The sequence below is a fragment of the Phyllosticta capitalensis genome, assembly GCF_038381095.1.
Source record: "Phyllosticta capitalensis strain CBS 128856 chromosome Unknown BKA78scaffold_1, whole genome shotgun sequence".
NCBI lineage: Eukaryota > Fungi > Ascomycota > Dothideomycetes > Botryosphaeriales > Phyllostictaceae > Phyllosticta > Phyllosticta capitalensis.
The window spans coordinates 2,859,261-2,882,666 of NW_027117439.1; the positions used below are offsets into that span (position 1 = coordinate 2,859,261).

At 54.9% G+C, this 23,406-nt stretch overlaps 9 protein-coding genes and 1 non-coding gene across 10 annotated transcripts; 5 read left to right on the forward strand and 5 right to left on the reverse strand.

Annotated features, from left to right (window-relative positions):
* Positions 1 to 921: 921 nt before the first annotated feature.
* On the forward strand, positions 922 to 1,930 carry BKA78DRAFT_348994 (uncharacterized protein; the record flags this gene model as incomplete). The annotated part of the gene is made up of 3 exons (XM_066890731.1): positions 922 to 1,048; positions 1,110 to 1,634; positions 1,692 to 1,930. 3 exons carry the CDS (start codon positions 922 to 924, stop codon positions 1,928 to 1,930), a joined length of 891 nt encoding a protein of 296 aa, XP_066749697.1.
* Positions 1,931 to 2,801: 871 nt separating this feature from the next.
* BKA78DRAFT_359513 (uncharacterized protein) lies at positions 2,802 to 3,396 on the forward strand (the record flags this gene model as incomplete). The annotated part of the gene is made up of 1 exon (XM_066892381.1): positions 2,802 to 3,396. The coding sequence occupies exon 1, from the start codon at positions 2,878 to 2,880 to the stop codon at positions 3,394 to 3,396; it is 519 nt and encodes a 172-aa protein (XP_066749698.1). The 5' UTR covers positions 2,802 to 2,877.
* A 1,785-nt stretch (positions 3,397 to 5,181) lies between these two features.
* BKA78DRAFT_340210 (uncharacterized protein) lies at positions 5,182 to 6,473 on the forward strand (the record flags this gene model as incomplete). Its single annotated transcript, XM_066890313.1, has 4 exons — positions 5,182 to 5,359; positions 5,388 to 5,727; positions 5,778 to 5,909; positions 5,951 to 6,473. 4 exons carry the CDS (start codon positions 5,182 to 5,184, stop codon positions 6,471 to 6,473), a joined length of 1,173 nt encoding a protein of 390 aa, XP_066749699.1.
* A 211-nt stretch (positions 6,474 to 6,684) lies between these two features.
* BKA78DRAFT_17686 (uncharacterized protein) lies at positions 6,685 to 8,003 on the reverse strand. The gene has a single exon (XM_066883349.1). It carries the CDS (start codon positions 7,610 to 7,612, stop codon positions 6,896 to 6,898), a length of 717 nt encoding a protein of 238 aa, XP_066749700.1. The 5' UTR covers positions 7,613 to 8,003; the 3' UTR covers positions 6,685 to 6,895.
* A 1,391-nt stretch (positions 8,004 to 9,394) lies between these two features.
* Positions 9,395 to 12,177, reverse strand: BKA78DRAFT_348998 (uncharacterized protein; the record flags this gene model as incomplete). The annotated part of the gene is made up of 2 exons (XM_066890732.1): positions 9,395 to 11,731; positions 11,779 to 12,177. The coding sequence occupies 2 exons, from the start codon at positions 12,175 to 12,177 to the stop codon at positions 9,395 to 9,397; spliced, it is 2,736 nt and encodes a 911-aa protein (XP_066749701.1).
* Positions 12,178 to 13,020: 843 nt separating this feature from the next.
* BKA78DRAFT_17749 (Aldo/keto reductase family-domain-containing protein) lies at positions 13,021 to 14,768 on the reverse strand. Its single transcript, XM_066883362.1, has one exon. It carries the CDS (start codon positions 14,365 to 14,367, stop codon positions 13,087 to 13,089), a length of 1,281 nt encoding a protein of 426 aa, XP_066749702.1. The 5' UTR covers positions 14,368 to 14,768; the 3' UTR covers positions 13,021 to 13,086.
* Positions 14,769 to 16,792: 2,024 nt separating this feature from the next.
* Positions 16,793 to 16,881, forward strand: BKA78DRAFT_t11. Its single transcript has one exon. It is a non-coding gene; the product is annotated as a tRNA-Val (tRNA).
* A 471-nt stretch (positions 16,882 to 17,352) lies between these two features.
* BKA78DRAFT_303270 (2-dehydropantoate 2-reductase) lies at positions 17,353 to 18,996 on the reverse strand. The gene is made up of 3 exons (XM_066887523.1): positions 18,783 to 18,996; positions 18,657 to 18,723; positions 17,353 to 18,602 (listed from the first exon to the last, which is right to left on the reverse strand). Exons 1-3 carry the CDS (start codon positions 18,809 to 18,811, stop codon positions 17,595 to 17,597), a joined length of 1,104 nt encoding a protein of 367 aa, XP_066749703.1. The 5' UTR covers positions 18,812 to 18,996; the 3' UTR covers positions 17,353 to 17,594.
* A 287-nt stretch (positions 18,997 to 19,283) lies between these two features.
* Positions 19,284 to 21,013, reverse strand: BKA78DRAFT_244924 (uncharacterized protein; the record flags this gene model as incomplete). The annotated part of the gene is made up of 3 exons (XM_066884079.1): positions 19,284 to 19,821; positions 19,871 to 20,562; positions 20,612 to 21,013. The coding sequence occupies 3 exons, from the start codon at positions 21,011 to 21,013 to the stop codon at positions 19,284 to 19,286; spliced, it is 1,632 nt and encodes a 543-aa protein (XP_066749704.1).
* A 621-nt stretch (positions 21,014 to 21,634) lies between these two features.
* Positions 21,635 to 23,208, forward strand: BKA78DRAFT_244974 (aldehyde dehydrogenase domain-containing protein; the record flags this gene model as incomplete). Its single annotated transcript, XM_066884084.1, has 2 exons — positions 21,635 to 22,116; positions 22,191 to 23,208. 2 exons carry the CDS (start codon positions 21,635 to 21,637, stop codon positions 23,206 to 23,208), a joined length of 1,500 nt encoding a protein of 499 aa, XP_066749705.1.
* Positions 23,209 to 23,406: the final 198 nt, after the last annotated feature.

Below are 23,406 nucleotides of genomic sequence, written 5' to 3' on the forward strand. Positions count from 1 at the left end.
GGTCAGTGGGGTCCTCTCCCGACGCGAAGCAAGCCGCTGTAGCCGGCTGTGATTGCATGGGAAAGTGATATCGAAATAGGACCACTACTTTTGAAAAGGGTAGGAATCGTCCTGCTCAGAGTAGCATGTGGGGATTGAGGTCCGAGCTTTTGTCTTTGAAAATGGTAAGTTGCTAGGTGTGACAGTGCAGGTGATTCGGGAGCGTAGACGCCCGGCTTGTTCTGGAGCAGCAGCTTCATCCTCTAGAAAGAATGAGGTTTGCAATTCCATCATTCATTCCTCGCTGTAAGGTAGTACGAATAGTATCGAACTGGAAAGTGGTCCTTCCTGTGGTCAGTGCGAGGTGTCGGACTACCTTGGGTCTTCAATGCATTTTCCAGCCATGAACTCAGCCCTACCGCTGCAACGGGAATCTCTGGTTCGATTCTTCGCACAGCTTTCCCGACTGACTCTGATCCTGCAACAGTCGAGTTGCACTTGGTCCCTGACGCGAGTTCTTCAGCCCCAAGCCCTGTTGATCGCCCCGGCAGTTCAGCCCCCATGCTCTTTTTTCAGACTCGGTATCCACATTTAATGGCCCCCAAGCGTCAGGCACCAGCCCCTGCGCCTTCCACAGCGCTCCGTCTGGCAGTGTCTTCCATCACCAGCTCAGCCTGGATGCTCTTCAGGGAAAGTGATGGACGTAGTCGTACGTCTCTGAGGGCCAAAGTATTACCCCAGAATAGCGGAAATGCTCGGTGAAAGGAATAGATCCACTGCTACTCTGAATAGATGAGCGTTGTATAGCCATGGTCAAGATGTATAAAGAACCTCTGTGAACTGCTCGTCCAGCAGAACATCATCTCATCCTCCGGCATCCCGCAAAGACATCAATCACATACCTCAAAGTTTCTTTCCAGTCTTCTTCTCTCCACAGCAAAAATGCAGTACAAGGTCGCCGCTCTGTCCCTCTTCGCCGCTCTGGCCATCGCTTCTCCCATCCCGGACGGTCTTCCGGATGGCACCACTTGCACCATTAGCAGCACCACGACAACAAAGTGTGTTGACGGTGAGTACCGAGACCTCCGCCTTGGCGAGCGAACGAGGATACTGATTTGGCTGGCGAACAGGCACTTGCTACGCAGTGAACGAGGGCTGCAGCAGCCGCATCTGCGCAGTTCCCAGCGGATCCGAAGTTGGCACTTGTCAGACCGAGACCAAGAGGTCGCTCTTTGCCCGTGACGGTCTTCCCGATGGCACCACCTGCACGATCGGTAGCGACACCCAGACCAAGTGTGTCGACGGTACCTGCTACGCGGTAAATGAGGGCTGCAGCAGCCGGATCTGTGCCGTTCCAAGCGGATCTGAGGTTGGCACCTGCCAGACTGAGACCAAGAGATCTCTTCTTGCCCGCGACGGCCTTCCGGATGGCACGACTTGCACCATTGGCGACGACACGGAGACCACTTGCAAGGACGGAACTTGTTATGCCGTCAACGAGGGCTGCAGCAGCCGCATTTGCGCCGTCCCCAGTGGATCTCAAGTCGGCAGCTGTGAGACTGCGACCAAGAAGAGGTCGCTCGCTGCCCGCGATGGTCTTCCCCCCGGAACCATCTGCACCATTGGCCAGGGTGTCCAAACCACGTGCAAGGACGGTGAGTGACTTGAAAGACCTGGTAATCAAAGAGCAAGAGTACTGATTCGACCTTTAGGCACTTGCTACGGCGGCAACGCTGGATGCAGCAGCAGGATTTGCGCCCTTCCCGAAGGCGAAGATGTTGGTGAATGCTGGGACGACTCGGCCTCGAAGAAGAGGGAGGCCGTCGCCATCCCCGCAGAGCTGCTTGAGAAGAGGTGCACTGCCAACGGCGGCTCCTGCACTCAGCTGAGCCAGTGCTGCAGCGGCAACTGCGAGTACGACTCGTCTATCGGCCTGGTCTGCAAGGCCTAAGAAAAGGCATCGGTCGGGGTAGAAGTGTGAAATACAGCGGGCTGCGTACGAGTAGAATGTGATTGACGAATTACGAGAAACAATCAAAACACAATCCATTTGGAGAATTTTGAAAATGAACCTGCATCCAACACATACCGGAATATCTCTCGGGGCGTCCTGGAGAAACTTGTAGACAGCTCGTGTGAGAAAGGATATCATCATTAGACGTGAGCAGCCAGAAAATATGTCATGTGTAGACTTTGATATGCAAGCCACAGTTATGAGCTTGCTTCTTAGGTGGTGACGTGTTTGGCGCGGCGCTGATTGTTTTTACTTTTGTCAACGAACGTGGCAGAGACAGTAGTGGCGCAATAAGGCTGGCTTTTAATTCCAGGAGATACGCAATGCAACAGAGGTTGGCGCTCTGTCGACTGATGATGTGGGTAGCTTGTTGTTCGTAGCACAAGTTCTCGTCAAAGAACCAGGGGTTTTTCTTCGCTTCGGCAACGACTCTCTGTTTTATTTTAAGACTCTGGTCTGTCGTTCTGGCTGAATAGCCAATCAATGATGGGGAACCTGCCTCCTGGTGTTTGGCCTGATGAGCGAACGAAATAGGAAGGTGGAGGGAGACCGACATCGGGTTGAAATTCCAAGAGGCATCAAGTTAACTTTTTGTTTCTGTATCCAGGTCATTGCAAACCATGTGAATCTCGAGATGCTGCAGTAGAGCATTTCTAAGCAACAGCGGAACAATTCCTCTCCAATGGAGGGCAGCGGTGCATCTTCCTTTTAAACACCTGACGTCATGCACGTGATGGTGAGCGCAGCCGAGAAAGACCGACAACGGGGGCAGGCATTGAGGTCCTTTCGGCTTCCGAAGCCCTGATATGAAGACAACAAGGCTGCGACTTTCGCATCTCACGGGCGAAGCCCAGACATCTCACCTATGATCCTCGCCCGCCACCATGGAAGACGACGGCGTCACGCCCAAGCAACGGAAGCCTTCCCTCCTCGACCTACCCGTTGAGCTCCATCTCCGTTGGATGTCCTTTGCCGGAGACGCCGTCATCACGCTACGCCAAGTCAACAAGCAATTCGCATCCATCATCGAGGCCAACGAGCGTGTCCTGGCTGACCGTATCTTTGCTCAAACGCAAGTAGGCCGTGCCGTTGTCGACAAATGGGGCGTGGCATGTGACAGCTATCGCAAGTCGACAAACTGGCGCAAAAATGCCATGTTTTACCGCAAGTTTTGGCGCGTCTTTGGCTGCAAGAAGATTTACGACGGCTGCTACACTTCCAACACTGGCTTTCCCTTCCTGGACCTCGAAGTCTTTGACGGCGTCTTGATGCACTCTCCCCTCGCGCTGGCGTGCATCTTTGCCAAGATGGATCCCGTGGTCGAGGACAACCCAAAGTGGTTCTTGGTTTCGCTGAAGGAGTCGCGCAAGAAGCCGTTCGAGACTGGTAAAGTGGGTTACTGAGCCGACCGCTTGAAACGGAAGTTCCTCAAGAGATGGGAAGAGCATCAAACCTTTTGTTTCCCGCGACATCGAACAAAACAAACACAAGACACACGTTCTTGCAGGGTACCAAGACGAAAGCGGGAATGGAGGTGCGGGCATCACTTCCATTTCGTTGGACCGTCCAATGTCGCTGAAAACATGGGCGAAGTTATCCTTTCCATTACCATCACCGTCCAGAATGGAGACTGCGACGCCAGACGACCTGACTCTGTATTGAGATCGCATCCCAACCAGCGCCAGGCACGCGCTCGATACGTACGATCTGATCAAGCCCAGAAACGGTTTCCCGCTTCACATCACCGCCAATCCAGTCCACCCGCATGGATTCAACTTCGAGGCTCATGGTGTGATCCACGCCTAGCCGGCAACTACCCAAAGCTTCCGAGGATCCCTGAATCTTTACCGCGGCTTCCCTAGCAACTTTAAGATCGACATCTCAAACGACATGGCAGGGAACATCGGACAGTTTTCAAGGTTTACGAAGTACCTTCGAGTTCCAGCTGGAGCAAGTCTCAGAAGTAGGGAGCTTTTGATCGAATGGCTCTCGTGTTAAACATTTGCCTCGACGAATAACATCAATGGTCTGGCTGCGAGGCTAGGACCACACTTCCGGATACCGGGTGACGAGGCGAACCGAGGCGATGTCGACGTCGGCGACCTGCAGTGGTCCCCAGGACGCAAATCACGACCAAAGACTCGAATGATGTAGAAGGATTCGGTATCGTGGCTTTCCATCACCGAGGAAGTCACGCAACTAGTGACGCTAATCCATGAACGAAAGCAAGCTGTTATGGCGTGCATGCTGCAAGCCAGCTCGAGCAGCTGAACCAAAAGCTGCTTTTCGTGAGCTCGTAACCAAATGCAGTCACTTTGGCGAGGCGCTAGGCAAAATGGCGTTGCGGAGGTTGCGCCGAGTACCAAAGACACCTACCCCACTTCAAATGGTTGTGAGCGGATGAGCTCCCGCGGCTTGGCCAAGCTCATTGAGCCTTGAGCGTGGGCGTTCGAGGAATTTGATGCTCCGGCGGCCCGATCTGGAACTAGGATCTCCCAGCTCAATTCGCAGGGAGATAGGAACCGAATTTCAAAGTTGTTTGGCCCGCGTTGCCAGGGTCAGACTATCAAGAGGTCATGAGATTTCAGAGTTGACCTGGTCGACCGCTCTAATTATTCACCATCGAACCTGTTCCCTCGTCAGTTCTGTTTCGATCACGACCATGGAACGTAGTGAATGAAGAAAACAATTCGCATCAACTTTGATTTACGTGTTGGATATGCACATAGTCGACAATTGCAGCAAAGGGGCAGCTTGAGCCGTCATTGTCAAGGATAGTCCCCGTAACAGGGAAATCAACTACGCGCGACGGACTCGCTCAAGGTCCAGATCCATGCTTTGTGTATATCTTATTCTGGTCCTTATACTTTGTGGGCGCATTCGACCTCAAGTCCGTCTTTCCAACACCACGCTGTCAGTGGCACAGTGCGCATTCGCAAACTCTCACCTACTCTCGACGATCGCTAGCTCATTGCGGGAATTTGTCGCCACTCCATCTCTCAGAACCAGGACTGTCGAGGAACGACTTCATGGCCGAGACTTCCGCAGCGACACGAACTTTCCCAAGATAGGCAAAGCGTACCAGATTGTTGTTGCGGTCTCGCGTCCAAAAACACAGGATACCTTGATCGCAGCGGAGGGCACAGTTTCTCTACAGCAGGTCCCCTCTCCTGCCTCACACGGCCGCCATGGTTACCGGCAGAGAAGCAACAGTAGCTTGTCTTGTATCGTCAGGTATAGCCACGGGCTTTGTTGGACTTCGCATCTATACCCGCTTCAAGATCAGCCGTCATCCAGGGTGGGACGATGCGGTGATTGTTATTGCCGACGTTTTTTCCATTGCGCTATGTCCCATCTATCTCTACCGTAAGTTTATCTAACGCTTGTTTTCAAGAGTTATCACCTCAAAACTTACGCGCAGCAGAGCTCAAGTATGGAATGGGCAAGCCAATAGGGACCCTTGAGCCAGATACACTTGTCACACTGCAAGTTTGGTTCTGGGCATCCACTTGGGTGTACCTCCTGGGAGTTGCCTTTGCCAAGGTGTCGATTCTGATACAATTCTTGCGAATATTTGTCGACTTCAGAACAAGATTTGCCTCCTGGTTCACCATCATCTTCATCATCACTTGTTGCACAGTCTGTCTCTTTGGAGGGATTTTTGCTTGCAATCCCATCCACAAGTTTTGGAATCAATCGATATCGGGGACATGTATTAACTACATGGCAATCTGGTAAGTTGAATCAACCCCATGTCTTGCCCATGACTAACGACGTTTGACAGGTACATGCACGCAGGCATGTCAATACTGAGCGACATTCTCATCATCATCACTCCGCTTCCCATAATATTCAACATGAATCTCGAGAGAAAGAAGAAAATCAGTCTTGCAGTGACATTTGCAATTGGCGGATTGTGAGTTCGACCCATTCGCTTCTCCATGCGCCATCTAACAGCAACAGTGGACTCATCACCTCTGTCATACGGCTGTATTACCTTCACAAACTCTTCCTCGTATCCGACAAGACACTCTACAATCCGCTTCCTGCGCTCTGGTCGGCAGTCGAACTAAACACCGTCATCATCTGCGGCTGCCTCATCACACTCCACCCACTTCTCTCTCTTGTCCTCGGACCCATCAGACGATACGCGTCATCCTCGTCACCTTCAAATTCCCAAGGAAATACGATTGTAGGGCAACTTCCCAGCGAAGAAAGTTCAAGCCGTCCGCGCCTCTGGGGCACAGCAGCTCGCGCCACCGGACCGAAGTTGTTCAAAAGCGAAGAAGACCAGTGCAGCCTCAAGCCCTTGTACCCCAACCTGTCGGATGGTGTGAAGATCACAACCACGATTGACATGCGGTCGACACGAAGAGGATCCCTGGCCGGCAGCAGACATCTGTGCAGCGAACCTGGTGATCCTAGTCGACAACCCTCATCGACGTCGAAGAAGAGTATAGAGATGCACGAAGTGGTATGATTGCTTGTTTTCACTTCCATTCAAGCGAACCAGCCAGCCTTTCGAGACGCTTCAGGAGTCCGAAGAAGGCTTGATTTTGAGGAGCCGTCGTTTTACGCGTCCGTCGATGTTACGAGAGCGTGCGCATGTACTTTTGTCTCTTCATGTACAGCAAGAAGGCTTGAGTATTGTATCAATACCCCCACGATCTAAAAAGTAATTTTCAAGCAAGTCAAGACTTCCCGTGCAGATCATCTGCGTTTCTTCAAAAGCCAGCCCGCCCAGGGCCTGCCTGCGCGAGCACATCTCACGTTGCAGGTCATCCACACTGGGGGACAAGATTGAATTCAAGTCCTACACCACGTCCAAGTACTTGACATACTCTCCCTCTTTCCTCCACGCCGTGGGCCGCTTTCATCACCAGACACCTTCTCAGTTGCCAGTCAAGCCCCATACGGCGATCTTCCCCAACTCATTCCCATGTAGAAACCACTCGGAGCGCCACCCCCACCACCACCATTTTGCGGTGGATAGATCAACGAATGACCCGGCGGCGGGAACCACGGTGGCGGTCGTTGTCCCGGACCTGGCCAGTACCCGTGAGTGTTGGCAGCTGGAAAGTCGTACCCCTGGCTCGAGCTCGTGTTCTGGTTCTGAATCTCACCATGGCCTCGCCCCTGAGGAGGATACGCAAATTCCCACTCGCCACCTCTTGCGCCCATCAGGGGACCCTCGCCGCTGCCGACTCTTCCTCCTCCTCCTACTGCGGACCCAGGACCGCCGTTGCCGACGCCGACACCGACGCCGACACCGACGCCGCCTTGACCGTTGCGTGTGTCTTCGTTGCCACGGCCGTTGCTGCTGTCATAGCCGTTGACACTACCGTTCGTGCCTTCGTACGGGCTGTAGTGGTAGTGGTTGTGGATGGTCTGGTGCAGACCGCTGCCCGTGCGAGCTTGCGTTCCCTGGCCCTGGCCCTGGCCCTGTCCCTGGCTACCGCGCGGAGCAATCGGTTGAAAAGAGGGACGAGAGTTGGTAGAGCCAGGTGCAGCGCCGTTGGATGTCTGGGCTCCAGCGTCTGGCGAGCGCACCCGGCGGTTGCGGCGGCTTCTGCCCGTTGGGGGAGCCGGAGAGGACGAGTCGTTGGGGTTGCCGTTCATGGTGGGTTACTCGCGATTTGCTGAGGGCTTGTTGTGGCTGAGTTATTGGGTTTGGGATGCGTGATGGGACGAGCGTATTGAAAATGTTCGCAGACGTAATTGGAAGAGTGCCCAAGGCGATGGATTGATGCTACTTATGGACGGAAGAACATTCGAGCATCATGCGCAGTTCTTATACTGCGTCGAATAAGCACGATCAAGGTGTTTTGTTGTCCCAAAGTCTGCCATCGCATCTTTGCAAGGCTTTGCTGTCGCTATGCGGTCTTGCTGGCACTCGGTCGCCTGCCAGCTTGAGGTCGACTTGCTGTCATCTGTCTGGCTGGTTGGCTGTTTGTTTGTCCAGCTTATCCAACGGTCTGGTTCCATTCAGCTGAAACAGCGGCAAAACAATAACCTCAAAGACAAAGTGAGGTCTGAATCAAATTGCAAAGTCGATGTTGATTGACTGCACGTCTGATTGTTTGCTAAGACGTGCGTTGCATCAACAAAGAACACCACGGCCATGACAACAACGACAACGAAGACAAAGACGAAAGACGTGGATTAGCAAACGACATTGACACTATGCAGCGAACTACCGCATACGCGCACAACGAGACTTCAGACATACACCATACACATCATTCCAAACCCAAACTTGATCTGGAAGACAAGCCACATTGGCGAAGCCACTGAATCATCAAGACCAGAAGGTCAGGGACTCACAACAAGTCACCCAATCTTCTCATGTTTGCTCCAATGTAGACATGCTTGAATTTTCTACTTTTGCGCGACTCCTAAACTACTTGCATCTTTTCTCAGGTTCCACCTCTCTCTCCCTTTCCATCCCCGCTTCACTCAGGTGGAAGCTGCAATGGTTCGAAAAACAGGGGGCGCAGTTGCGAATTTGCAATCGCAGTCGCATCGAGGGAGGCGTCAAAAGACGACAAAGCAACTTTCGCATTGATGTGACAAGAGAGAGGAGTTGTAAGACTCGTATCGGCAGAATTGAGGAGTAGCATCCTGTCGTGGAATGTGGTAAAGGCGACGGTCGAAAGATGTGCGCGCATGCGATTAAACGGGAGGTAACGATGGGACGACTTGACATTTGAACGATCTTAGCGGGACTAAGTGAGCGAAGGGGAGATGGGAAGAGACCGTATGTGTACCGACAAAGCTCATTTGATGCAAAAGGAACGTACGTGGGAGTTGTGAATCGATGGAAATCAACGTGCCAGTCTCAACACAGCCAGGGCAGGCTCAAATTTGTATAGGTAGTGATCAATGCGATATTTGAATTGGACCGATGTGAAGTCGGGTTCAAATGAGATGCAATCAAGCATAGAAGTTGAACCAGGAGATCCAATAGCGGAGAAAAGATGGCAAGTCAGACGGACCAAGATGCATCAGATCGAAATCAATTCATTCGAGATAGATGGAGCAGCGGCAACGCAACTTGCTCATCAAGAAAAATGACAATGGTCTCCGCAGGTAGATGAATGTGCACAATGGCCATGGATGTCGCATAGCAATGGAATCGATGGAGGGCAACAAAAAAAAATTGACAATTGTAAAGACACCGCCGCCACCACCAACGAGAGCGGAGGAGAAAATAGGACTAGAGAAGATATATGTAAAGAGCATAGAATGATGACCATCAATGATGAATGAGCCGATAAAGCAACAACAATCCTTCCATTCCCGTTCCGCCAGAGCCGTGCAAAACAAAACAGCAGAAAAAGAGGGCCAATCCCGAACCGTGTCACATTGAACTGATGACTATGCTATGATGACTACTTCTCCTTACTGTGTAGCCTCCCTTCCTTCCTGTGAGTGCTCATCTACTCGTACGTCGCTGCAGCCCTTTTGAGGCAGTCCGCCGTCTGCCTCCAAGGCGTCGGTCTTTGCAGCCATGCTGATGTTTTCCGGCGGACTGGCCGGAGTTGTCGTAATGACGGGAGGTATCGTACTGACTGGAGTGACAGGCTCCTCCTGCTGAGTGTCTGGGGTGCTGAATCCCTCCTTTTCTGAAGAAGTATCCCGAGTCGCGCTGCTTTCGGCAACGTCAGGGACAGTGTGAAGAGACTTGGGCGAATCGTCCTCGATCGTCTGCTGCATTGGCTCTGTAGGTGAAGCCGGCGCAGCCTCCTCAGCCGCCGGGGGCAAAGAACCCACATCTTCAATGTGCTCGGTGTTCTCATTCCTCCTGCTTCCCTCGCTCTTGGCTCGCTCCTCTTCATTACCAATCACTGCTGCCAAGCTGCGAAAGTTGAACATAGGCTCCGTGCCCGCACCTCCGCCGGGCGGTGTTTCCGAAGCGAAGGTTGGGTCATTTGGGCTGTTGGTGCCAGTTCCTAGGCTGAGGCCTGAGGTGTTGGGTGAAGGCTCAAAAGAGGATCCTGATCCAAGACCGGGGGCACCATTATTGCGAAAAGAGTCCCGTTCCGACTCGGATTCCGCAAGCGAGGACGCAGAGGAGGAAGCGTTGGAAAGCTGACGGAGCACCGTCCGATGCGATGCCGTATTTTGAGAGTCTTGTGGTGAAGGAGGAGTTGTAACTTCTGGAGCGTTGGAGGACTGGGAAGAGTGGATGCGGGCGCGACTTTCCTCGAGGTGGCGCTGCGGATCGGAACGCGCTGAGGAAGATCCGACGGTGTGGAGGGTTGAAGTTGGTTCGCTGAGGGGATTGAAACCGGCACCAGACCTGTCAATGGCCTTGCCCTTGAAGTCATTCTGACTGGACGGTCCTGCTTGTGACGACTCGTCCTCGGGCACATCGACAGGGAAGAAACCAGACTTGCGCGAATTCTTGGTCATCTTCTTTTCTTCCTTGGCCTTTTTCTTCTCTTCCTTCTTGGCTTGCTTGGCCGCCTCCTTTTCCTCCTTCTTTTTCCGCTCCTCTTCCGCCGCCAGACTCAATCTGATCGCCTCCATCATCATGAGCTCCTCGAGGTCTTCCATTCTCGTCCTCCGCGAGCTGTGACGCCCAGGAGGATTTTCATGACTTTCGGCGGTCCTGCTGCTGGCATTTGAGAGCAGTTGGGTCAGCGGATCGCCCGATCCGTTCCGCGGTGTGCCTTGACCACTGCTGTTGGGACTATCTCCGGAAAACAACGTCCTCCTTCTCCTGCCAAGACCGAAGCCCCTGCTCTCAGACGAATTATTTCCGATGACGTAGGCAGCATTGTGTAGCGCAGTGGCTGCAGCGGACCTGCGTAGCGCATGCGCGCGAGCGTCGTTGAGCTTCTTGGCCCAGTCTGGTCGCACCATGTCGGTCGTGATGACGCCTGGAGAGTTGGCTGATAGGGATTTTCCACGTTTTCTTGTACCCTCACCATCAGAGACACCTGGGGAGCTAAGCGAAGACGAAGAAGACATGGCGGAAGGGTGAGCGAGCTGGCCCTGGTAAGCCAGCCCCCGTCTGAATGGCGGCGGCTCGTAGGTTACACCAAATTCCGGCTGTACACAAAATGGACATGCAGCAGGCTCAGAAATCAACATGCAGTCGTCCTGCGGCTCCTGCGAGGAATTGGGGTCGTTTGGGTCATGATGCTCAGGCGGGTGGGGATCAGGACGTTTGATCTGCACGAAGCACTCGGAGCAGATGGGTTGGTCGCAACATCTTGTCCTGTTCAAATAGGGTGGATAATATAAGAAACAAATGGGGCACTCGGATGCATCCTTGTACAGGAAAGCCTCTAATGGTTGGCCGTTCACAAAGGGGTCTTTGGGCAACATGATCTCCTGGGGAGTCATTTCGGCCTGGGAATTGTTCTTGGAAGTTGTACTGAGAGCTGCGAGGGTCTTGGCGCGCGTCCGGATGAAGGGGTTGGACGATGTAGTTTTGGCGGCGGGCGAGCTTGATGGGAGCGAAAACCCACCATATCCGGGCGAGAGGCGTCCTGAAGTGTCAGAGGTGGCAGAGGGAGAACGAGTAGTGATGGGGACCATGAGGCCATTGAGATTCGAGTCGGAGGCTTTGGGACTGGCCTGCGCCGATGGTTTGTTTTCCAACTCGGGAGGAATCTGATCTGCAGGAGGTATCGGCAAACCGCGGGCGGCGGCGACGAGTTGATGTTCGGCCCATGAGTCGTCATGATCGTTGAGGCCTTTCCAGAAGGGCGCTATCCGACGTTCAATCTGCCTGCGGTTAGCCGTGCGCATTGCGGGTGCATGAGGTAACATACCATGAGTTGCCTGACGATTTGTTTATTAAAATCTTCTGTGCCAGTGTAGGTCCCTAACGTGACTAGATATCCTCCGTCAACGCCCTCTTCCCGCATGCTCCTCTCGCGTTCCTTTTCCCTCAACTCGCGCTCTTTGGCAAGCTTCCTAGCTTCGCGCTCGGCCTTGGTTTCGCGGCGCGTGTATCCTTCGGGCAAGTCTCTGTTGCTGGAGCCGGGGCCGATGCCTAGAAAAGAGAGGTCGGGTCCGCTGCCGCGACCGGAGCGAGACGAATAGATGCGATCGCCAGAGGCGTGAGCAGAGTGAGAGGCGGAGCCATGAGGAGCTTCGCCAGCTCTGGGGTGGCCCGGGTGGCCAGCAGAGGACGTGGGACGGCCCTCTCTGCTCGAGTTGTTGCCCATGGCGAGCTGTAGCTGGACAGGAGCTACAAAGTTGGAGTGGTTGGGAAGGAGTCAAGTTTCAACAGGTAAACATTCGATAGCTCGTGTAAAGCGGGGGACCCAGGTCGATGGCTCGAGTGTCACAAGGACTGCGAGAAGGTGGTTTGCTCATCCGCGGCGCATCGTGAGCAACCTCGAGCGAGATAAGCGGGAAGATTGACGGGGCAGCGTGCGGTGGGTTGGCGAAAGGTTGGTAGGTTGGTAGGTTGTAGTTACGGTGAGGTTGGCGGGGAGGCAGGTGGGTGGAGGATGAGTGAGGCTTGTTGTGGACGGGCCGAGGACTGAACCGCGAGTGGATGGATGGATGGATGGATGCGGGAGCGGGTGCGCTGGCTCCAACTGTGCTGCGATGCGACGGCGACTGCGAGCGCGGATGCTGTGCCTCGTTGTTTCTGTTGGTTTGGATGCTCGGAATTCGCATGGAAAAAAGGTCTGAAAGCGTCTTGTGTCTGTCTTGTGCAATCGACGACAGAAGGCGCGCTGTGCCGGGTCCGGCCTTGTTCCCGTGCTTGTGCCTTGATTATTTCGTCTCCCGTCTGTCCCCAGTCGCAGCGCAACGCCGCCCTACAATCAAATCATCATTCAATCATCATCCCGGCTTGCACTTTGTCGTCCTCCTTTACGTCAGTCCGGGTGGCCTTGAACCTCTCGCCCACTCAGCGTCCAAAAGCTCTCCGCTGCTGCCGTTGCGTCACTGAAGCCCTCGTGATCACCTCTCACGCGACTGGAGCTGCATAGCTGCACCTTTTTACAAAACAAAAATCTTTGTTTGACTCGAGTCCCATCCGCGAATTCCATGCCGAAACTCCAGTTTCTCTTCCAACGCCAACACCATGTCTGCAATGTATCTATCATGTACACATCAAGCCGTTACCGCAGCGGCAAGTCCTTCATGTCTGCTGCCTCTGGCTCCGGGCTTGCCGCCGGTGTTGGCCACGGGGCCTCTGCCTCCTTTTCCATTGTCGCCTTTTTTGCTCGCCTTTGATTGACGAAGCCCGGCGACGGCGACTCCCAAGCGTAATCGACAAAAGGACCAAGACACTCCTGCACACCTTCGGCCAAAATCTGGACGGCGTGCTTCCTGTTCAAACTCCACTCGTGTGCGCGCCGCCAGCGACCAGCGCGGTCGGCAATTCCCTGGCCGTCTTCCAACCCGTCGAGGATACTCCTCCAGACCATCATTGTCTTTTCCAGCTCGGAAGCTTTGCTGACGCCAATCACACTAATTCCCAGCTTCTTGCCGCCAACCTGCTCAATGGTCTCCCTGGTCAACGGCACGCCGGATGCAGGATCTCCGAGGGATCCTACAGGCGCACCCGTGTGCAGCCAAGTCTCGAGCGCAAATCGAATGGCGAGAACCTCGAGCTTCTCTCCATACTTGTCGCAAAAGTCCGAGGCATCGCGCACGGCGGCGCGCAACTCCCTGCTTGCTGGGTGGAAATCGCCCATGGAGCCAACTGGTACACCTTCCCTCCTCAGGAGACCCATTCCTAGAGGACTAGCATTCGGAACGACGTCGACTCCCGCTTCCACGAGACGCTCGATTCCGCGGGTTGCCAGTGTCGTATTTTGCAGAGTAAAGTTGGCATAATTTTGGACAATGTCCAATGGCTCGCCAGTCTCGCTCAGGACTCTCTCCGCGATCCGGCACATCGTGTCGACAGGATAGCCGGAGATGCCCACGTATTTGACAGTTCCCGTCTCGTCGCGAATCCGGCGCAATTCGCGAATCGCTTCCAAGACTTCATCCTCGCTCACGAATTCAACATCATGGCAGTATACAGCATCCAAGTACGGTGTCTTCAGCCGCTCGAGGCTTCGTGCGACCGACGCGCGCACCCATTCCGGACTGTAGTCGAACTCGTCCGAGGCGATGCGACCAACCTTGGTGAGAAGGAAGTATTCCTCGCGCGGAAATGACGCACGCACAAAAGGTGTCGCGAGAGCAGCGCCCAGCAGGGATTCGGAAGGACCGTAGTATGGCGAAGTGTCGAATGCGCGGATTCCAAGCTCGAGAGCGGACTGGACAAGACCTACGGTGTCGAGCGCGTAGGGATCTTTGTTATACTGGTGGTTGAAGGTTGCGGTGCCGAATATGAGTGGAGGCAAACTGGCCGACAAGGGCGTCTTTGCTTTTGCTGCTGGGGACATTTTTTAACGTTTGATGCCGAGTAAGGCGTCCGCAGGCGCGAGGGCAGGCGTGGGCCAATGGGCGAGTGAGGCTGCAGAGGTAGGTTGGCGGCTGAAGTCTATGGCCGCGACTCGAGGCAGGACTGATGAGGCTCTCGCGCGGAAAAGGTAAAAGCAAAGAAGGTTGAAGGTGGTGAGGGTGCGGACGCGGAGCGCGTTCTGAGAGGCCGGGCGTTTGAAGACAGTGCCTCACGGCTGGAAGAGGGTCAACAAAATGCAGAATCTTGCAGCGAGGACGGTTTGGACGCTGCGAACGAGTTGAAACGAAGACGGACCCTGAAAAGAAGACGGCGGACGAGCTCACAAAATTGCCCGTAGTCCGCCGTCCGCCAGCCAGCGCCAACGCCAACAGCCCAGCCAGCGAGCCCAGACGTTCGGCCGATCGCGCTCTTGTCTGATCCGGAGTCGTTGACGTGATTGATTTGGTGCCTAAAGAAAAAATGTCATGGCCAGCAGAAGCCACGCTAATGCAGGAACGGAGCTGAGTCAGCCTTCCACACCAAGTTTTTTATGCCTTTTTGCGTTGGTCGCAAGTCCACCTTGGCTCCAAGTGGCCAACATAACATCAGTTCCGCTGACTCACACGCCAACAGCACCGCCGCGTTGCTGCGCCCGGCGGCACTGACTTTGCTTGGGCTGGCCGGCTGGGCCCGCTTGTCTTCCCTTCCCTCGTGCTAGGTGATTGGTAACCAACGAGCGGCACCACCGATCGCCAACCTTGATCCTATCCACCATCAAGTCCCAGGTTTGCTCAGCTCGGGAACCGAGCGAGCCATGCGAGAACCCTGATCGACACCGTCATCTATTTCCAAGCCAACAGCTTGCGGACGTGGGTTGTTCATTGGGAATTGCACGTCTCGAGTACATACAAATGCAAGTACGTCACAATGTGAAGTCTGGATGCGGCGCTGGCCCAGACTGCCATTGTTGGAGCTTGGTGCGGTATCCTTCGGAAAGGATCGGGTGCGCGCAATGCAAATCATGGTGTTGTGGGGGAAGGTGTTTGGCCATGTGCGATAGCGGGACTGCGCAGGGAAATGAAGGATATGGCGAGCAGAGCTGCGGAATTGTGGTGGTCATGAGAAAGTCTTATCGCCATGTCGGCAGCTTTTCTACATGTGGTAGTCGGTTTAGGTGTGTGTAACAACAACAACTAAGGTGGAGATCCAGAGGGTCCCGTGGTTGTTCTCTTGATTGCATCTTGTCCTGATGCTCCATTCACTTGCTTCCTCGCTGAAACTCTCTTCGATCTTGTATGTTGGCATTTTCGTGTTGTTCTCTTTCCATCGACTTCGTCGTCCCTCCGACTGCCAGATCAAATAACCACGCACGCGGTCGGTCGGTCGGTCAGCTGCAGCACATGGATACCAAACAGGGTCTATGCCAGAGCAATGTATCGCACGCAGCAGCGCAGCGCCTTGCATTGCATCGCATCAAGCCGGCCAGCGGACAGCGTGCGTGCGTCATCTTGCAGTCCGATCTATGGCGTCAGCAACCCCAACGCGTCCTGCCTCCATTTGTAATCCTCGGCCAAGAACCAAATCACGAGCTATTCGTTCGTTGAGGGTCGAATGTGATGCAGTCGGCGACTTGGTGTTTCTTGAGCTTGCGGAGACACATGTCGCAGCAAAACATACAGAGCGTTTGTCACCCTCGACTAAGCTTCGCCCAGATGCCTTCCGTGCTTGGGAGAAGCTTGGTAGTTTCGAGCAGGCTCTGAGCCAGCCAAGCCGGGGAAGTGGATGAGTGTGTAGGGAAGGGCATGGCGGCTGGCTGAGTGGAGCCATCCGATGTTTCGCGTCTCGTTTCGGCGCGCCTGCATAGCTGTCTTGATGATGCATTCCTTGCTGGGATGGGTGCAATAGTAGCTGATGCTCTCTATCTCTTTAAATACCCCCTATTCCCAGGTAGAACCAACTTTTGCTTATTATGGTTGACTAAGGCAGCGGATTGGGGCAGGAGGAGTGGCAGTTGTGAAGCGTGCAATGCGGCTTCAGTGACGCGAGCGAGTTGTTGAGCGGACTGCTCTCACTTCAACGCGACAACACCTCACCCCCACCTTGACTGGTCTTTCACAATTCACGCCAAAATCCAAACTTTCTGACATATCGCTGGACGTGTGAGCTCCTTGGTGTAGGAGAATGTCCCCACGCTTCTGTGGTGTCTTTGACGACGGCTAGTATTGTTCTTTTCCTCGGTTCCCCCGCCAATCATTCGTCTTTCCGACCTTTTCACAATCCAAAGTCACGCTTTCGTCTTCCATCACTCTTCCTCCTTATTCATTGGAAAATTCATCCACGTCGTAGGTGTGAAAATTGTAGGAAGAAGTTGACTGGACAAGTAAGGTATTCATATACATCTTAAGATGGAGTTTTCCCATCAACAAGCGGGGTTGGTGTAGTTGGTCATCACGTCAGTCTAACAGAGCAATCTGAAGAGCACTGAAGGTCGCGAGTTCAAGTCTCGCATCCCGTATCTTTTGCATTTTTGCACCTCGCTTCTACATTTGCCGTTTACATATCTATCTTATGCGGACGACATGAAGAGTTCTCTTTTGATGTGTTGTTAAGTTAAGAAGGAAGAAATGCGAGTGACCTGAAAACAAGATTGCATCATCATCTCCTTTCTTGAAGTTGCAGTATGCACATGAGCAATATCTCTACATCTCCTTTGCATACTTCACTGGTCACGTTGAATAGCTCTCTATCACCTTCCTCACCGTTAGCCATCATGCACGATTGGCCTTGCGGGCATTACCGTTGTGGCTTTTGAAGCCGGCCGGGGGTGAGGCAAGTGGGGCGATGTGCTCGACAAGCGAGCCTGCGAGCGGGAACGGCGGGTTGACTTGAGGGAGCTCGAAGATAGTAGATTGTGGAAAGGAGAGTGCTTTCGTGATAAGAAGGCACTTGGGCCTAGAGTTGTTAGTATTGTAGTTGATGGACGGAACGAAAAACAAAGGAGGTCATCTTTGTCTTGTTGCCTATCAAACCATGTTGATAATGGACATCGAGATATCCCAGGCATTGGATGAATTGTACGACGAGGGCCATTTTCTCACTCGTTGTACAAACGACAAGGGAAGTGGAAAAAAGCTCCATACCGAGTAATGCGATCCATCGTGCTCTACATCCGAGATTGAGGAAGAAAATCTACCCTTCTTGTCCATATTTCCACAGAACGGCTGCGTCTCACAACTTCGGACTCCCCTTCTCCTTCTCCGCCCTCAATCGAGCATCCCTCTCCCGTACTGCGCTCTTCAACAACGCATACACCGTCTGCAACCGCGGCAGCTCGACGCCCCTCTGGCGGGCAATGCGAATGGGCAACCCCAAGATGACCTCCAACTCGAGCGGCTGGCCGCGCTCCCAATCGAGCAGCATGCTCGGCTTGCCGCCCTTGTTGCGCTCGGTGCTCTTCAAGATGGCGTCGGGGCCAGCCAGCTTGTCGGGGAACGGGCGGCCGAGGACGCGCGGGGCGGCGGCGTACAGCTCGGCCATGATGCCGTGCAGGTGGGCGCGCAGCTCTGCGTCCGTCACCATGTCAGCGTTGCCGCGGCCGCCGCTGAGAATCGCCGACGGGTTGAAGGCGGCGTTGATGAGCAGCTTGTGCCACCGCACCTGCTGCAGCGCCACTTCGTCGTAGAACTCGGCGTCGCGCAGCCCGCCCAGGTCGTTGAAGAGGTGCACCAGTTCGCGCACGCACGCCTCGCCGCGCTGCGATAGCTGCTGTTTCTCTTGCTGCTGGGCCGCCTTCGACTCGTCTACGCCTAGTCCGTCTGTGAATGCTCCCATGCTGATGCGCGTCCAGCGGTTCTGCCGCACCACGCCATGTCGAATTTGCTCGGCTGAAATGACCGTGACGGCAGAGACGATGGGATTGCGTGGAAACCGCGTGCGATGCGCTTCTTCGATGCCGACTCCATTTTGAATCAGCACGATGCACGTCTTGCCTGCGCCGACCACGGGCTCGATTGCCGCCGCGTCGTCTGTCACATCTGGAAGCGCCTTGGTCGTTACAATCACGTAGGACCAGCCTGACGGCGGCGTGGCGGCAGCAGCTTCGTCAATTGACGCATATACAGCATGCGGCGTAAAGTGGTAGCTGCCAAAGTTGCGCGTTTCCAGCTGGATACCGGAGCGTGAGAGAGTAGGATAATTTGAGCGCGCAACTAGGGAGACGTGAATGTTTTTCGATGGCTGGTTCCGCTGGCGTCAGACACTCGTCGAGAAATGGATAGTTTGGGCACGCACATGATGGAGTCGTGATGCGTAAAAGCAGCCTACTGCGCCTGCGCCGACGAAGAGGATGTGGACTGGCCTGCTTCACTGTCAGCTTGATCCAAAAACAGTGTCGGGTGAAGTTCGTCGTAGTCTCACTTTGCGTCGGATGCTTCTGCTGATGCCATGATGGATGTAGGGTATCAAATGCGGAGATGGCAGTTGCCGGGCGAGACCGCTGAAAAGGAGAAAGGAGACACGAAAGACAAAGTGAAGAGATGGAAATTTGACAGCTGGAGAAACCTATCGAATTTGGCGTCCCTTTGCGCTTTGAGGTGGTGAACAAATGCAGGTGACAACGAGAGAAGTCATCACGTGGAGTGACGACTTCAAGGTGACGACTGAAAGACCTCGGGAGATGGTTCGGAGATCCATCCCGCTCACGAGGCGTCAACAAGCAAAATCTACAAGCATCAAGCCACGATTTTGAAACGGTAAGGCTAACGTAAATACTGAATTTTTTCCATGCTATGCAAAATGGCGTCTAGGATATATGGCCATGCGCTCCCGCAAAATTCCACCATGCGCCGTTTCCCCATAAACCGTAAATCTGATAATACGTTATCCAAAGATTGCTCCAAACATCTACAAAAAATGCGCTTAGAGCTTGGGGGTCTGCATGCCCTGCCAGCCAGCGGCCTGGGCGACCAGCTCAGCGCAGCGCTCGCCAATGCTCAGCACCGTAAGCATGGGGTTGATAGTGACCATCTCGGGGAAGACACCAGCGTCCGCAATGCGGAGACCCTTAATGCCACGGACCTTGAGCTCGGGGTCAACGACGGCCAGAGGGTCCTTCGTAACGTCACCCATCTTGGTGGTACCAGCGGGGTGGTAGACGGTGTGGTGCACGCGACGGCCGTACTCGCTGAGCTCCTCGTCGGTCTGGATCTTGGGGCCAGGGGCAACCTCGCGCTTGATCCACGACCTGAAAGGCTCCTGCTCAGCAATCTGGCGGGCAGCCTTGAGACCGGCAACAATGGTGGCGGCGTCGTAGCCCTCGGGGTCGGTGAAGTAGCGGAAGTCAAGCGCGGGCTTAACGTTGGGGTCGGCGGAGGTCAGGAACAGACGGCCGCGGGAGCGGGGGCGGGGAATGTTGGGGGTCATGCAAAAGGCGTCGATGGGAGTGTCGTAGCCAAGACTGTGAGCCATTAGTTGGGACTCGTTGTCAGGATACGCAGATTACTTACCGGGCAGTGTTGTAAACAAAGGGAATCTGGTAGCAGTGGCACATGATGTCGCAAATATCCTTGTCGTCACCGTTGGCGTTGGGAACCTCGCGGCGGAGGAAGATGGCCGCGTCAGAGTCCATGGTGGTCTGGTCGGCGGGAACGGGCTTGTTGAGCTCCCACATGATGATACTCTCAGGGTGGTCGAGCAGGTTCTCGCCAACACCGGGAATGTCGCGAACGACGTTGATACCCAGGCTCTGGAGCTGCTCCTTGGGACCCAGACCGGAGAGCAACATCAGGCGGGGAGTGTCGACTGCGCCATTGCAGATGATGGTCTCTTGCTTGGCGCGGAGGACACGCTTGGAGCCGTCGGACAAGGTAACGTTGACGCCAGTGGCACGGTCACCCTCAATGTTGATCTTGCTGACCCAGGCATTGGTCAAGATGGTCAGGTTGGGCTTCTTCTCCTCGCCGCGGAGAATCGGGTGAATGTAAGCAACAGAGGCACTGCTGCGGCGGCCATCGTCGGGGTTGTAGGAGACAGAAAGGAAACCAACGCCCTGCTTCAGATGACCGGTACGCTTGATCTCGGCGTTGAAGTCGTGGAGAATAGGAATGTCCAGGGCCTGGGCAGAAGCAGTGATCCAGTCCTTGCAAAGCTGGTTCCTGTGACGCTCGTGGACGGGCTGCACGGTGTTGCGGAGGTTGTCCTGGCTAACGTTAGTCTATGACGTCGACATGTATACCCGGCGTGTTTACCAAAAGGCGGTTGATAGTCTTGAAGTCCCATCCTTTGCAACCCAGAGCCTGCCATCTTTGCATGTCATAGTCAAAGGTGCGGAAGGAAATCAGGGTGTTGTGGCTAGAGCATCCACCAAGGACCTTGGCGCGAGAGTGTCTGATGTGCGAGTTGCCCATGGGCTGCTCGGTGGTGCCATAGTCGTAGTCAAACTCGCCGCCGAGGAGGTTGAGCCATTCCTTGAGGAGGAGCACGCGGTCATCCTGGTAGTCCGAGGGACCAGCCTCGATGAGGAGGATCTTCTTGTTGGGCAGGTATTCGGCGAGGCGGCTAGCAACGACGCAGCCTGCGGTACCACCGCCAGCAATGACAAAGTCGTAGTCGTTGACGGTGTGGGCTGGGAGCTTGGTAGTGGTGGACATTTTGGCGGGGCAACAACGACTATCAATGGGGACAGGGAGAAGAAACGAGAGTAGTCAGGGAGACGCGTGCGGAAAGGACAAAGAATAAGAAACAAGGAAGGGCAAAAACTCTCTTGAAGAATTTTCGGGAGAAAGGACATGCAGGGCCCTCTAGGATGACCCTCGGAGACGCTTTGGCAGCATCAGTGGTGCGGCTACCCCACAGGCACGCATTCAGGCCCCGATGGCAGGGCAAAATGGCACCGGTATCAGTCGACGACAGGCGATCGTGGACGGAGGTGTCGGTGTGGCCTGGGCGGATCAAAGCCCAAGCCGCGAGGTGGGTGGTGGGTGGTGGTGGGGAGGGATCGCGGGTCGCTTTGCCTGAAAAAGGTCAATTGAGCGCGCCGCTAAACACGGTCACTGGATCCATCGCGTCCATGTAAAATCTTTTGAACGGGCATCGCGATCCCGCGCGTGCGCACACTTCACCGTTAGGTACCTCCAGTCGACCTCCCTCCGTTGACGTCTCTGCGGCCCACTTTTGCTGCGACATCCGCCGCCCTCCGCCTCCGTTTTCTTGCGACAAGACATCGTCGCTCTCCTGCCAACACCATCGATACCATCACCACCACCGCAGCCATGTCGCAAACCTACGGCACTCGCCAGCTCTACTGGGACGGCCAAGCCCAACCCGCAACCTCCGGCAAGACCTTCGAGTCCATTGACCCGTCCAACGCCAAGCCCATCGCCACCGTCCACGCCGCCTCTCACGCCGACGTCGACTCAGCCGTCGCCAGCGCGCAAGCCGCCTTTCCCGGCTGGTCCGCGACGCCTGCCGCCCAGCGCGCACGTATTCTCCAAAAGGCTGTCCAGCTGCTGCGCGAGCGCAACGATGAGATTGCCAAGGCCGAGACACACGACACTGGCAAGGCGTACAGCGAGACGAGCTGCGTCGACGTTGTGACGGGGGCCGATGTGCTCGAGTACTTTGCCAACATGGTCGGTAGCGGTGGATTGAACGGCGAGACGATACAGCTGAGGGACGATGCGTGGGCGTACACGAAGAAGGAGCCGCTGGGTGTTTGCGCCGGAATTGGTGCTTGGAACTATCCTATTCAAATGTGCGTCATTACACTCATCAGCGTCTACAATCCCAAGTGAAATGCATGTCGTGAATGCTGATGTGTCTATGCAGCGCTCTCTGGAAGTCTGCGCCTTGTTTGGCTGCAGGCAACACCATGGTGTACAAGCCCTCCGAGTTTACTCCCCTCCATGGTGAGACACTCGCCAAAATCTACACCGAGGCCGGTGTCCCTCCTGGTGTCTTCAACATTGTCCAAGGTGCCGGCGACGTTGGTGCGTACCTTACGCAACACTCGGGTATTGCAAAGGTGTCCTTCACCGGACAGGTGAGCACCGGGTCCAAGGTTGCAGCTTCAGCCGCTGGCGGAATGAAGTACGTGACCATGGAGCTGGGCGGCAAGTCTCCAGTTGTCATCCTCGAGGACGCCGATCTCGAAAACGCCGTCGACGGCGCCATGATGGCCAACTTTTACTCGACCGGCCAAGTCTGCACAAACGGCACGCGTGTGTTCGTCCCCGAGGCCATGCTGCCTGCGTTTGAGAAGCGTCTTCTCGAGAAGATTCAGTACGTGCGCTTGGGCGATCTGTTCGACATGAACACCAACATGGGACCGCTCGTGAGCAAGGTGCACTACGAAAAGGTCCGGTCGTACATCAAGCATGGCATTGAGAACGACAAGGCCAAGCTACTCTGCGGAGGTGCAGAGGCGCCTGCAAACTTGCCAGCGGAGCTCAAGGACGGCTTCTGGGTCCAGCCAACCGTCTTCACCAACTGCACCGACGACATGAAGATTGTGCAAGAGGAAATCTTTGGTCCGGTCATGAGCATTCTGCCCTACAAGACGGTCGACGAGGCCGTTGCTCGTGCCAACAAGACCCAGATGGGTCTGGCAGCTGGTGTTTTCACCAAGGACCTCAACGCTGGACACAAGGTGATTCAGCAGCTGCAGGCGGGTATTACCTGGATGAACACGTGGGGTGAATCGCCGGCCGAGATGAGCGTTGGTGGATGGAAGAAGAGCGGCGTGGGCGTAGAGAACGGCAGGCGTGGACTCGAGGCGTGGGTGCGCAACAAGAGCACGCTGATTGACATGAGCGGGCAAGTTGCGACGGTGTTTGCGAAGCTGTAAGCGCGCACTTCTCTGCTGAGCATCCAGCATTTACCGGCGTTGGCGGCTAATTGGCATTGCGCTGCGGAAATTGATTGGGGTGTTCCTGAAAATAGGTGGCGAACTCGTGGAGGAAGCGTTGATGTGCGCGGGAGCGGCCCGTCCCGTTTGTGGGCTGGCGAGGGCAGGACCCATTGGAAATAAATGAATGCCTTGGCC